The sequence below is a fragment of the Hordeum vulgare genome, chromosome 6H (genome assembly GCF_904849725.1).
Source record: "Hordeum vulgare subsp. vulgare chromosome 6H, MorexV3_pseudomolecules_assembly, whole genome shotgun sequence".
Taxonomy (NCBI): domain Eukaryota; kingdom Viridiplantae; phylum Streptophyta; class Magnoliopsida; order Poales; family Poaceae; genus Hordeum; species Hordeum vulgare.
In genome coordinates this window covers 494725540-494740344 of record NC_058523.1, presented here as the reverse complement: position 1 = coordinate 494740344, position 14805 = coordinate 494725540, and the positions used below count along the sequence as shown (strand labels likewise).

Here is a 14805-nt window from a genome sequence, read left to right as displayed (position 1 = left end):
AATTACCGCACGATCTTCTGACGCATAACAGACACATTGTCTTCCCGTATTTATTTGTACCATCCAACTAAGTTTCAGATGCGATCTAATTCTCCAAAAGACTAGAGAAGTGGGCATAGATAAAAGAAATGCTAAATTCACGATTCCCTCTCCCCCTGATTGGAAATTAGATGTTACCACCTCAAGCTCATAATTTGATAGTATTATTTAGTCTGTGGCTGTAGTATAAATCAAGATAATTCTCCCAAGAGATTAAAGACAAGTGGGCATACATTCAGACTTCACCTCTCAATGAGAAGATCCGAAGGATTTCAGGTTACAACACATGCACATGAGGCCCAGGATTTAGATATTTGAGGAGCTGCAGCAAATTGTTTGAAGTTGACAGCAAAAATATGAAAGCGGATAAGAGATCACAAACACCCACTGACGAAATTTCGTTAGGAGAACTGCTGTTGTTCAAACTTTTTTGCATCAGTTATTCATCATTTACTCATCGAAAGTTGTCAATAGCCGTTTGCCATACCAAATTCAGATGAAAAGTTGCAAACATAGAAATAATAAACCAGTGTAAACATCAAGCAACAACTAACGAATCAAAAGAAGGCATGCATTCCAAAACAATCAGCCCACACAAATTAATAGAAGTTCGCCCGCAAAAAAAAAACAATAGAAGTTACAGGAACATGGAAGAACAGAAGATGGATCAATTTTTTTGAAGCTGCTTCAATACTCAAAAATCCTATATACTCTCAAGGCTGACCCAGGTTCTTCATAAAACAATAGCATCATATCAATGACCAGAACCAGAGTAGTATACGTTTTTTTTCCTTCACAAAATGGTAAATTACAAAAGTTTATTTGCCACTGAAGAATTAGGATCCCCCGATAAAAATCAGGTATTCTTCCATCTTGTGGCATAAATCAACTCACATTCCAGACCCAAACCAATTTACATTCCAGCCACCGTAATGACAATCATTAGCTAAAACAATCTTGATACTCCCACTATCATCTCCCACCAAGGCAAGCATCTGGGGTTCGGGCAGCAAAACCAGAAACTTATACCTTTCACAACCAGGGCAACTAAACACGCACCATTCCAGTTCCCATGGGGCCTGAACTAAATTTGTCAAGCATGTGATCAGACAAATCAACAAAGATCCACGAGCAACAGTTAAAGAAAAGCATGATTCCAGCATGGCTATCCAAATTTATGGTTCTGAGTCACATTCGGAACAAGATTTTGTAGGAACAGTGTTCATTATGATCTTTATCGCATAAAGACCTATTTTACTCGAACTAGATCTGAAGCAGATAACCGAGCGCTAGCGAAATCCGGATCACGATCTCAAACATCCACACTAGAAAGGAAGAAGGACACGAAACACATGCATCACAGGGTGTATCTAGGAACATAAACGCGGGAGGAGACGGAGCAACGACACCGTCGGCCGGGGCGGTGACGCGACGGGAGGGCAGGGGTACGAGATCAGTCGTCGCGCTTCTTGAGCTTGTCGACGCGCTGCTGGAGGTGGTCGAGCTTGACGACGAGGGAGGTGACGGAGAAGAGGATCCAGTAGAGGAGCAGCGCGGCGGCGATGAGGAGGGCGTTGCGCTGGGACTTCATGATGGACTTCTGGTGGCGGAGGTGCTCGGAGGGGGTGCAGGCGTGCTCGTCGTCGCAGGTGGGCCGCATCTCGTACTTCCAGTAGATGTCCATGAGCAGGAAGAGGCAGAAGGGCACCACCGACATCATGGGCTTGAGCGCGCTCCGCACGACGGAGATCATCCCGCGCCGGAGCGCGTCCAGACCCGGCAGCGTCAGCAGCAGCAGCATGATGGCCTCCGCGCCCGCCGCGTACCCCAGCACCACCCACTCCAGCGCCATCGCGCGGCCGGACCTCTCGCCTTCCGATTCGCCGGAGATCGCTTTGCTTGGGGGAGGGGATTCGGGAGGGAGATGGGGGAAGAGGTCTGGTGCGCGTGCGTCTGCGCCGGGGGATTTCGCCTTTAGCGAGGGGAGCGGGGAGGGGGTCGATCTGGGGGATGTTTCTGGGTGGAATGGGTCTATGGCATATGGCGGGTCGGGGAGGAGATTGGGTTGGAGCGGTTCTTGTAGACGCGGTGCAGGCGGGCGCGCCAGATTTAGACGGACGACACGTTCGAGGGGCTCGATGGCTGAGTCAGTACGGGGCGGGTGGGGACGAGAAACTTCGTGCCGACCACGGGAATCGTCGTGGACGGCTCTGATCGAGCTACGGTCAAACGACGAAAGGGAGATTCGTACACGGACGACACGAAGCAAAGTGTAGGATTTGCTTCGCTGTTAAGGTTGGGATCTCGCATGTCATGATTTTTTTAACACAGTACATGTATATACGCTCATAATGAAGACATGTGCATACCTTATTCATGTAGCACACATGTCAGTGCGTTGTAACGGGAGAAAAAAATTCAAATACCCTTCAATAAGATATCTTCATTTTACTATCATTCCTAAGAAATGAGCTATAGATAAAATTGTACAATATTCTAAAAAAGTATATAGCTACAAAGGAAATGAGCATAGTAGAATGCATACATTATCAAGCCAACCATATCAAAGTTTAGTTGTATTATTACTGGCTCATGTAGCATTCTCTCCATAGAAACCATACAGCAAAAAGCTTCAGGACGCAAATGACCAACATCCTCTAAATCAATTCTCATACATACACTCTATAATATGAATTCAGATCATATACTTTTAGCTTCTACGACAAATAAATTGCAGCTAGGAATGTTGCGTTGGTTAGTTCGTTCATGAGAAAATGCAGTAGAAGGCCTCCATCCTAAAAGCTGAGACCACCACCGTCATCTTGTCGTGGTCGCCATGGAACTGTAAGAAGGAGCGCACGCTCAGCGACCACAAGTTGGTGGCTGTCATGTTATCTTGAGAGCCTTGACGGTGTCTGGGCAGAGGACGAGCGCACGCTCACACCATATGCAGACCCCTCGAAAAAATGGAAAAAATGCTCAACTTTGTCAGCCTGGCGAAAGGTGCCAGGTTAGTTCAACATGTGCCACTTGCTGGTGTAAAAACAGGGAGCAATGACCCGAAGTTACCTATAACACTGTAATGAGAATTAATTTGCTAATATCGTATGTGTGCAATCTTGTCATCTTAATTATGCAAAAATCAAAAATCTGTAGCTGAGCATAAATGGTTTGGTGCCCTTGGATTGTTTTCTTGTCCTAACATAACCTGGAGGAGGTATCAAGGGTTCAGCATTGAGCTTTGATTTACCTACATTATCCCCGTGATACTGGTCTTCGTGATGAACTAAGGGTGTGTTTGGTTGCTGTCATCGGCTGGAATGTCACGGGTCGGACCCGTTCCTAGTCCTCGTTCCTGCGTTCGTTTTACCAACTGGAACAGAACCCACTCATTCCACTTTAGGAAATATTCCCCTCAGATCCGGAACGTGCTAGTACCACAAAATTGATGGAATCACACGGAACGGCTCGTCTGCTCGCGCTGCTCGTCGCCGCTCCTCCGCGCTGCGCCTGCCAGGGCCGCCGCGCACCCGCGCCCTCGGCCCCCGCGGCGCTCGGCCCCCTCCCTCTCTGCTGCCGCGCCCTCGCCGGGGCCGCCGCGCCCTCGGCCCCTGCGGCCGCCGGCCCTCTCCCTTCCTCTCTGCTGCGTCGCCGCCGACCCTCTCCCTTCCATTTTTCATTCCATGCCTCCCAACCAAACACTCGAACGGAACCATCCCGTTCCACTTTTTTGGTCGTACCAAACACAGGAACGAAACCGACCCGTTCCTCTGGAATGGAACCATTCCATTCCATGACAGTTGGTTCTCCAACAAAACACACCCTAAATAGACAATTTGTAGTGCTGGGGTGATTCATGATGGATTGATAAGATGAGCTTCGTGACAACTACTATCATGCATAAGCATGGGTAACATCCAAAATTTCCCAAAGCAGCCATGTTTTTATGTGTATTCTGTTGGCTTATTTCCTTGTGAAAATCGACAAACATTCACGCTTCTAATCTTATATCACTCAGAAAATCTATTAAACATCTACAAATCTGCTTTTGGAGTAAGATATTATAACCCATAAATAAGAAAAATTTGATTAAATTAGGCTTACCAATCTACATAACAAAATTTCATTTATCCAATACTGATTAACTGTAACAGCAAAAAAAATGAAGTCACACTCTCACACCTCAAATCTTGGGGCATAGGCAGCCTCTTGAAGGATCAAACATAGAACTATATCATGTGAATTTCCAACAGAAAATTAGGACTCCATTTGCCTATTTGATCCTTACCCGTTTATTACCTCTCAGCCTTCCTTTTTCCCTCGTCGGACACCAATCAGCCCCGACATCATCTAGGGCAGTAGTGATGAGGAATTGACGACGACCCATGTGTATCGACAGTAGTGGCATCGGCAAGAAGTTGCTCGTCGGCGCGGCGCCTTCGGATTCGCCAAATCTACCCACCTCCTGCTCCTGCTCTCACCCCGCCGCTGGATCTGCAGCCCTCAAGGGTGAAGGATGGTGGGGGTGAGGATTTGGGGGCGGGTGGGGACGGGAAGAAGAACACGGCGATGGCGACGCTGCTAGAGGGTAGCTGGAGAGGAAGACCGGCCGCTCGTGGCGACGGGAGACGTTGCATTTATCAGCAACGCCGGAGACGGCAGCGAGAAACGGCGGCGGCGCGGGGCTCGAGGGCATAAGAGGACGCGGCTTGGGAGGTGGAGGCCATAGGGTTCGGGGGCTATGGGGCATCTCCATCGGCGCCTAGCCCGGCGGTGGCGCTCGTCGGTGCCACGCCGGAGACGGTAGTGAGCAACGGTTGCGGAGGCCGGAATGGATAAGAGGAGACGCGGCGGTGAACTGGGGAGGAGGGGGTTTGTGTAGAACTGAAAAGTTTTTCTCCACTTAAATCGGTATTGCGGGTTGAATACACAAAAAATCAAGGGCTTTTTGCAAAAATGTCGACGGACACAGAAGCATTAGCCGCTTTATTATTAGGGAGAGATAAGCACCTTTTAAAAACTGATCGATGTATTATTTTAAGATTGATGAAGTCGTCACACTCGTTTCATAGTCGACAGAGTTTTAAGTTCGTTGTGGTGAACCAACCTATAGCGTTTTAAGTTTTAGATTAATTGTTGTTCGCATTTTCCTGTAATTCTTTAAGACTCTTCGACGATGTCCGCTTGGTAAAAGAAGATGTTTTCGATGATTTCTGTCTTAGTTCGTTAGAGACGTTCATCTCTATTATTAAAGGAGGATCTCTATGTGAAAGCATAATTTTTTTTATGGCTTTGATAATTAACAACAACATATACTCTTTCGTTCCTAAATATAACTCTTTTCCGAGATTTTACCAGGAGAGTACATACGAACTAAAATGAGTGAATCTATACTCTAAGGTATGTCTATATACATCTGTATATAGTCTTTTAGTATAACCTCTAAAAATACTTATATTTACAAACAAAGGGAGTAATTAATTAAACTAATGAGCTTATCAAGCATAGTCCAGAAAAGTTTAATGAATTGATAGGTTAGAAATTATGAAAAGGATCCCTAAGATGCAAAGAACACCTATTGACAAAAGCTCGAAGACTCTACTGTGACAGCCCGAGACCGACGCTTGAGAAGATTCCACTTTTATTCAGTTGTCGTCGGATAATTATTGGTTGTCGCGTTCATCGTTGCATCATCTGCATTGCATCGGCACTCCGTTGTTGTCAGTTTTAAAAACCTGCAACCGTTATTAGTTGCTAGTTCTCTTTGTTGTCGTCGTTAAGTGTTTCGAGACCAACCACCACTAGTAGGAGAAATGCTAGCGGTAGCACTGGTTTTGCCCTTACGAGTAGCGCTTGTGCCAGCGCTACTGCAATCGCGCTACAGCTAATCTATTGGCAGTATCGCCGAAATTAAAAGCGCTACTAGTATACACATTAGCAGTAGCGCTGGAATAAATAAAGTGCTACTCCTAAGCGAGCGCTATTGCTAATATTCCAGTGATACTTCTAATATTCCTGCTTTTAATATTTAATTCGCGTCGTATTTATATCTCTCCTACGTATTTGTGCATTCTCTATACAGTGGTTTCATCATATCATAATAAACATGCATAATTTGCATCACATCATACACATAAAGTAGTCTCTTCATTTATACCATCATCATCATTATCCAACACAAATATCATCAAATCTCAAAAATAGCGATACACACGAGTCATGGCACACCCACAAGTTTCATCATCTCTATCTAAACCATCACGTAGAAGAGAAGGGCGATCAGCATGAGCAAGAGCGCGACTATGTAGTACTTCTTGAGGCACCGGTTTCGCTCCATCCCTTGCCGTAGCATCATCCACCTCAAGTAACTCATTTCCGCTTCGGCTCTGTTGTCGAACCCTCTGTGGCTAGCCCCCGGGTACCTGTCCACCTGGGCCTGAGCGTCTGGCCAGTGGTCCTACACTTCTGGAACCCTCCCAATGAATACGACGTAGCAGTCCTTCGCCATCTCCGATCTATGTACCTGCATCGTAAGTTGATTAATTCAACGATATATAATATACAACATAATGTACTTGAGAAACACAAGCAGTAAACATATATAAATAATGAAGTTCCTCATACCCAAACTAATTAACTAGAGCGGTGTACGATAGTTCATATAAAGACTAGTAGTATTAATTATAATTGAACACACACATTGTCATCGTCAATCACTATTCCTCGTCGAAGTTTCAATCTTAATATTCAGGGATGAAGCACCCGAGCTTCTTGAAAGGATTCTTGTCCAGACCCTGAGCGATTAGCACATCTCGGATAGTCTCCCGCCTCATTGGCCCATGGTAGAACATCCCTCCTTGTTTGCCGACCTGCTTCATGATCACCTGGGCAAGTTCACACTGGATGTGATAAAACTCAGCTCGGATTCAATGATCCTGTGTGCTGCCTATGCTTGTGGCCCAACTGAGAATCTCGGCATCACCGGACTTAGATGACATGAGGTAGAATCCATCAGCCCTACTACCGTTTGGTTGCTGGATGCACCAGAAGTTGGTCTTATGGCCGAAAGCCGGCGCTTTGTTTGTGTACTTTTTCACCTTGATATATCCACCAGTAAGGTTGTAGGTGAAAATGGCACTATCGAGAACATTCTTTATGTGCGTGTAATCCTTCTTCTTAATGTTCATCGATGAGTCCAAGTACAGAGCATAGGAGTATTGAAGGTACAAACAGATGAGGACGGCGCCCCCCTGCTGCGCAAAATAAGCAGAACTTAAATTAGCCTCCATGCTTGCAAAGGAATGATCAAAATGTCCCGATGCTCTTGGCACTCTGCCAACAAGCTCTCATGCATATAGTACGGGTCCGCGACGCACATATATTCTATGTTCTCGCGCCTAACAATGTAGTTGAGATGCAACGCATACAGGCGGATGAACTGAAAGTCCAGCTTGGTCAGGTGGAACATGTTGTAGATGTAAGTCAAATCGTAGGATGAACTTGTCCGGGGACCATGTGTCGACGTATCCACTTATATGTCCCAAACGTATCTATAATTTCTGCTTGTTCCATGATATTTTGGGTGACAATGTTATATGTTTTGGTACACTTCTATATCATTTTACACATATTTGGAGTAACCTACTAACTCAGCGCACCCAGTGCCAGTTTCTGTCTGCTGATGTCTATTTTGCGCAGGCTTTTACCCAATTTTCTGAAGCCCGAAAAAATCCAGAAAAAATATATAAAAAATTAGCGAAAGAGAAGCTTCGGGATCACCGAAGGAGAGCCAGGGGCCTCCCAGGCGGCCTGCTGGCGCGGCCAGGCCCTAGGCCGCGCCAGGAGGTCGCCTGGGTGGGTCCCACCTCCTCTGATGCCCTCCTTTGGCCTATATTTAGTGTTCCGTGAGGAAACCCTCGCAGACTTTCTGGAATTGCAAATTTCTCCATCGTTCCACCGCCGCAGCGCTTCCAAGATCGGGAGCGTCAGGTGACCTCTTCCCGGCATCCTGCGGGAGGGAGGATTGACCTCCGGGAGCTTCTCCACCATCATGGACGCTTCTCGGACGTGCCATGAGTAGTACTCCTTGGACCATGAGTCCATGACTAGTAGCTATGTGATGTCTTCTCTCCAATCTTGTGCTTCAATGGTTAGTCCTTGTGAGCTACCCTACATGATCAATGCATCTATGTAGTTCTCTTGCTATTGCTATGCTCAGTTTGTTGGGATTCGATGGATTATGAGATTATGTTCAGATTGTTATGAGTTATATATTTGATTATACTTTTATATTATGTTCCTTAGTGATTCTTGCATGTTCTTCGTTGCTTTTTATTGCTTTGGCCAAGTAGTAGATCGTAACTCCAAGAGGGAGCATTATGCATGATTGTGGGTTCGGGCCCCTCGATGTCTAGCTTGAGTGAAAGAAACATGAGACTAGGAGATGTGCTTGTTGCCACCAGGGAGAAAACAACGGTGCTTGTGACCACGGTTGCAAGGATTGTTTACCTTACACATAGTTCGTTAATGGAGTTGTCCGTTGCTTTGAGTTTACACTTTGGGTGGGGCTCACAACTTAACACCGGAGAGATTTTCTTGATATATATCTCAAGGTGGATGATTAGTAAGTAGATGTTGATGAATAAACAGTCTACTCTTCTTGGCATACTGCCTATTACTATTGAACCTCTAACTATCAAGGAGCATAATTAGCATTGTGGTGCGATCATTATTCTTTCAATTGCCCAACTGTGATTTGTTTACCCTAGCATAGTTGTTTATCGTCTTTTGGGAGAGAGACATCACTAGTGAACATCATGTGACTCCGGTCCATATCGCCATCATTGCTTACACCTCCATCATTTACCGCTTTCATTTAATTTTTCGTTGCAATCACTATTACCTTCCCGCTTGTGTTTTGATCCTTTGCAAACTACAAGGCCGGAGAGATTGACAACCTCTCTGTACTCGTTGGGAGCAAAGTTATTTGTTGTGTGTGCAGGTCCACGTCTTCTGCTAGCACCACGGTGGAAGACACCTACTTGTTGAGCCTAGGAGTCCTTCTGGTTCGATAAACCTTACAGTCTCCGTGTAAGGGAAATTTGCTGCTGACTACATCTCCACCTTCCACTTGGGGTAGCCAACGAGGGGCGAGAAGTATATACATCAACTCGTCATCATCCACTCGCACCCGGAACCTGAATCGGGTATAGCTGGTATCCTGGTTTTTTTGAGCTGAGAAGTTTCTTCTCTGTGGCCAGCACATCATCATCAAGTATCCTTAGATCATTGCTCTTTATGCTCTCTACCGCTTTCTAAGGTAGGATCGGGGTGGCCGTCGACATGGAAACGCTCTGCACCTTCGACAGGTATCCTTTCTACCTCCCGGGGGTCAGCTGGCTGCTTGAAGCAGCTCTGGCGCCTTTACAACCTTTCTTTTTCGGTCTCCTCCTTTGCTTCTTGGCGGGTGGCAGTAGCGAGCCTGCCATACCTTCCCTAACCACATCCCCCAGCATCGTCGGGCTAATTATCAGTGGACGGCCCCTGTGTTGTTCTTGCCGGGTAGAGGCGGCATCTGGAGGCATCTCCTGCGAGGATCCCATTAAGCGAGACTTTTTGCAATCAACCGTAGGACGTTCCGGCTCCGGCAAATCAGGCATCATCAAGTCATCTGCACGCTCATAGTGTGAGTCATATTGATGAGCATCGTCACAGCCGGTATTGATATACTGGTTAGGGTCCTCATCCTCCTCCTCCTCCATGACATCATCAGCATTTTCTTCTTCGACGGGGGCGACGTCATCTCGCACTAAGGAGGCTCTCCCTCACCGCGTCATCTGCTATCTCCCCCCACGCCAGGTGCAGGTAATTGGGTAGGTGGGGTGGTGTTCATACCTTGTTGATGAGTTGTCGTTGGTGTGCTACCGGGCGCCTCGACACGAAAGTGACTCTTCGGCCAAGGCAAGAACCAGTTCTTGCATGCGCCAATCAGTTGAGGGGTCTCGTCATCACCGGCTGGTGCCGGAAGAGCCAAATCCTCGAAGCCCACTTTGACACTGGCCACGCAAACTTTGAAGACACCATGGGGCATCTACTTGTTGTGGAGCATGCGGTCCTTCCGCTTGATTATCGTTGCCCTTCCCACGTCCACTTTCTGGCCATTGATATCGTACAGTAGGGTGCACGGGGTTTCTTCGGCCTGCGAAAACATGACTACGATGTCAGACATCCGAAAGGCAACTAAAACGGAAGACTATATAGATATGCTTGTGACTAGTGTATGACGCGTAATTACCGTGATGACGTCGAGCTCAGCCAAAGACGAAGCCTCGTCGAGCATGCCAAAGACGGAGGACGGGCTGCTATGAACCGGAGCGAGACCAGGTACGGGAGCATTTGCGGTTGCGTGAGCAGGTGGTGGTGGTGCGATGTTCGCCAAATTTCTCCCGACAAAGCTGAGTAGTGGAAAGTCCTCTGCCCGTGCTTCTGGATTCCTCCTCACATACTCAAAAACTGTCGGAACCAATTGGCCCAAGGAAGCTGCCACGACTGCATTGACCTTATTGTCGACTACCTTGGTCAACTCTTCTTTGGTCTGATCAACCGCCCGCGCGACCTTCTCGTCAATGGTCAGTTGAGTCTGCTCCTGTCTCTTCTTTCTTTCCTCCGGCCTCTCGTGGTAGCATTTCTTCCACGAGGCGCCATCTCCGACGCCGTGCACATGTTCACCCGACGGAGGTTTGTCCACTGAGACATTTTTTAGTATGTTCAGGGCCCGGTTGAACGCGTTGCCCCACTTGGGCCTCGCCGACGACTAAGACGACTCGTCGCTTTCGGCTGCCTTTTGGTGCTGCTCTTTCTGCAGAAGGAACGTGGATGGTTTACAAATGTGACAAAACTGGTTGTCAAATTAATGAGAAGCTAATTAATATAATTAATGTGGTAATACAACAATTAACAGTGGTCTCATTAACTCCCTCTTGTTCGGGTCCATGTAAAAGATCTTCTTGACGGGGTCCCACTTGTGCGTGGCTCTGATCCAGTCACGCTCCAGCAGGTCGGTGAACTCCGCCAAGGGGTCTGGAATTCCGTGACTTTCACGTTCGGCGTCCTCCTTGGCCCATGTTCTCCTCTTCCCCTCATAACCAGGGCTTCCGAGCCGGTGGGCAGACGTGTTCTTGGCTTGGAGCCCCTTCATTTTATCCGACTTGTCTTGGGCTTCTTCTGTAGCGCAAGTCTCTTTGAATTTTTCAAAGTCCTCTTCCTTTATTGATGGATTGTCAGCATAAATCTTGGACCACGGTTCATTCTTTAGAATGGCTTTTTTCACCCGTACTTTCCACGAGGACAAGGCGTTCGCGAACGTCACCATTGCCTTGTTATTTATCTTTGTCATGTTTTTGTCCTTCCACAGATGTTCTACCTCTTTATCCCGGCCGGGGAATAGGAACATGTTGTGCAACTTCGTTAGGACCGTTTGCTCCATATGTGGTATCTTCTTCAAGTTTTCGTCGTTGATGTTGGCGGTTTCCCTGAGGATACATCCTAGTTGATTGCTATAGTACTTGCGCGCTTTCTCCGGCTCCGTTGGCTCTAATTTCGTGGGGTGCATCGCTGTGGCCATGATTTGTCCGGTGCCGAGCTCATTTGGTTTTCTTGCCCTCTTCGTCTTCGGTCCTTCACCGACTAAGTCATCATAGTCGCCGGACTTGGGGGCGGTGTCGGTGCCGGTGCCGTTGCCACTGTGGGTGGCGGTGCGAGCGTCGGTGTCGGGGTTGGTCTCACTGCCACCATGCATCCCCGGCTTGCATTAGTCCTGGTATTTGAAATATTCATCTGCTTCGTGAAAATGGTCATTTCCGGTGCGACCAGAACCCCCGGCTTTGTCGTGGTTAGACATATTAATTTCCTACGAGTATTTAATTATAATAGTTTAATTCTAGGCCGAATAACATGGATAATAAAAAGGGACCTATTATAATAGTTAATGTCATTTATGAACAGAATTAATCTAAATAATTCTAAAACAAAATTAACCTAAATAATTCTAAAAACAGAGTTAACCTAAAACAACACTATTAGTCTCTTCTTCTTCTGTTCCTCCTCTTCTTCCTCTCCTCCTCTTCCTCTAATAATTCTAACATAGAATTAACCTAAATAATTCTAAAATAGAATTAACCTAAATAATTCTAAAAATAGAATTAACCTAAAATATATATAATTCCCTCCTTCCTCCTCTTCTTCCTCTCCTTCCTCTTCTACTTCTCCTCTTTTTCTTCTACTTCTCCTCTTCTTCTATTTTTCCTCTAATTCTCCTCTTCATTCCCATTTTCGGCAATTCCAGGGCACTCCATATGTCCTAGTTTCTAGCACTAGTCATGTCGAAATTCAGGAAAATTTCGGCATGACATTTGTTAAAAAGTGGACATATGGAGAACCTGAAATTTGCCAAAACGGAAATGAATCAACATTCCGGCAAAGCATAGGCAACTCGGTCATTCCGACAATACTTGCCACAAACTTAGCACAAATGGAACACATTGGATTACCTAATAACAATAGCAATTAAATGACACAAAAATAAAAAAAATAGAAATCCCCTCCCCTCCTCCTCTTCTTATCCTCCTCTTCTTCTCCTCCTCCTCCTCTTCTTCCTCTCCTCCTCCTCTTCTTTTCTTCTCCTCCTCCTCTTATATTCTTCTCCTCCTCCTCTTCTTTTCTTATCCTCTTCTACTTCTCCTCTTTTTCTTCTACTTATCCTCCTCTTCTTTCTCTTCTTCCTCTTCTTCTTCTTATTCTCCTTCTCCTTCTTCCCCTAATAATTCTAACAAAAAAACAAAGTTAATCTGAAACAAAATTTCCTCTCGTTCCTCCTCCTCTTCTTCCTCTTCTTCCTCCTCTTCTTCTTCTCCTTCTTATTCTTTTCCTCCTCTTCTTCCTATCCTTCCTCTTCTTCCCCTCCTTCCTCTTCTTCCTCTCCTTCCTCTTCTTCTTCTCCTCCTCCTCTTCTCCCTCTTCTCCTCCTCTTCTTCTTTTCCTCATCTTCTTCAAAAGCAGTAGGTTACCAGCGGGAGGGAGTGGCAGGGGTTATCTAGAGCGGGAGAGAGGGGCGTCAGCGTCCAGCGGCGGCGGCGGCGACTGCAGAAGGGGTGGCGGCGGCGGAGACTGCAGGAGGGGGAGGCGGCGTCCGTCAGCGGCGACTGCACGAGCGGGAGGAAGAAGAGGCAAGAGTGGAGGGAGAGGAAAATTTTGGGTCGGTTAACTAACAATAGCAGTAGCGCTGGATTTAGGCCACCGCTACTGCTAAATGCCCTAGGACACGTAGCACTAGCGCTGGACCAAAACCAGCACCATTACTAAGTTAGCAGTAGCGCTGGATTGGTTCGAGCGCTACTGATAACATTATTTTCTTTAATGTTTTTTCCTTATTATTATTTTTCTTAATTATTTTTTATTTTTGTTATTTTTCTTTTCTTTTTATTATTTTCCTTTCTTTTTCAATTTCCTTTTGTTTCCATTTTGTATTGTTTTCTCCTTTTTGTTTTTATCCCAACGGCCTCGCATGTAGTCGACGGCGAGAACGTCTCCCTCCCGGCCACACTGCGTGAATATTACCGGAACCATGTACACAAAAATACATACATATATATATAAATGATTATTTTGAACAAAAAATAAATACATATATATAAATGATTGTTTCTCAGCTGCGTCGAAGACGTTTCACATTGAGTTTCTTTCCTTTCTTGTTCGTTGTGTTGATTCTTCTTTTCCGGCACCATGGAGTACGATCTTTCTTAGGTAATGCAGTCTTGATTCTTATTTTCACGTATGTTTCATCGTCATCATCATCTTCCCTCACCGGGTTGCCGTATTGGTCGTAGTCCTCCTCGTTGGCGACTCCATCCATTCCGACGATGTTCCTTTTGTTGGAAATATGCCCTAGAGGCAATAATAAAATGGTTATTATCATATTTCCTTGTTCATGATAATCGTCTATTGTTCATGCTATAATTGTACTAACAGGAAACAGTAATACATGTGTGAATAAATAGATCACAAAGTTTCCCTAGCAAGCCTCTAGTTGGCTAGCTCATTGATCAATAGATGATCATGGTTTCCTGATCATGGGCATTGGATGTCATTGATAACGGGATCACATCATTGGGAGAATGATGTGATGGACAAGACCCAATCCTAAGCGTAGCACTAGATCGTATTGTTCGTATGCTAAAGCTTTTCTAATGTCAAGTGTCTTTTCCTTCGACCTTGAGATTGTGCAACTCAAGGATACCGTAAGAGTGCTTTGGGTGTATCAAACGTCACAACGTAACTGGGTGACTATAAAGGTGCACTATGGGTGCCTCCGAAAGTGTCTGTTGGGTTGGTACGAATCGAGATCGGGATTTGTCACTCCGTGTGACGGACAGGTATCTCTGGGCCCACTCGGTAGAACACCATCATGAGCTCAATGTGACTAAGGATTTAGTCACACGATGACGTGCTACGGAACGAGTAAAGAGACTTACCGGTAACGAGATTGAACAAGGTATAGGTGTACCGACGATCGAATCTCGGGCAAGTTGTATACCGACAGACAAAGGGAATTGTATACGGGATTGATTGAATCCTTGACATCGTGGTTCATCCGATGAGATCATCGTGGAGCAAGTGGGAGCCACCATGGGTATCCAAACCCCGTTGATGGTTATTGGCCGGAGAGGTGTCTCGGTCATGTCTGCCTGCCTCCCGAACCCGTAGGGTCTA

General features: G+C 46.1%; 1 protein-coding gene across 1 annotated transcript; it reads right to left on the bottom strand.

Annotated features, from left to right (window-relative positions):
* Nucleotides 1–1177: 1177 nt before the first annotated feature.
* LOC123401886 lies at nt 1178–2082 on the bottom strand. Its single transcript, XM_045095744.1, has one exon. It carries the CDS (start codon nt 1889–1891, stop codon nt 1493–1495), a length of 399 nt encoding a protein of 132 aa, XP_044951679.1. The 5' UTR covers nt 1892–2082; the 3' UTR covers nt 1178–1492.
* Nucleotides 2083–14805: the final 12723 nt, after the last annotated feature.

Coding starts and splice junctions, on each gene's coding strand:
- LOC123401886 (XM_045095744.1), bottom strand. CDS start 1,891: ATGGCGCTGGAGTGGGTGGTGCTGGGGTACGCGGCGGGCGCGGAGGCC.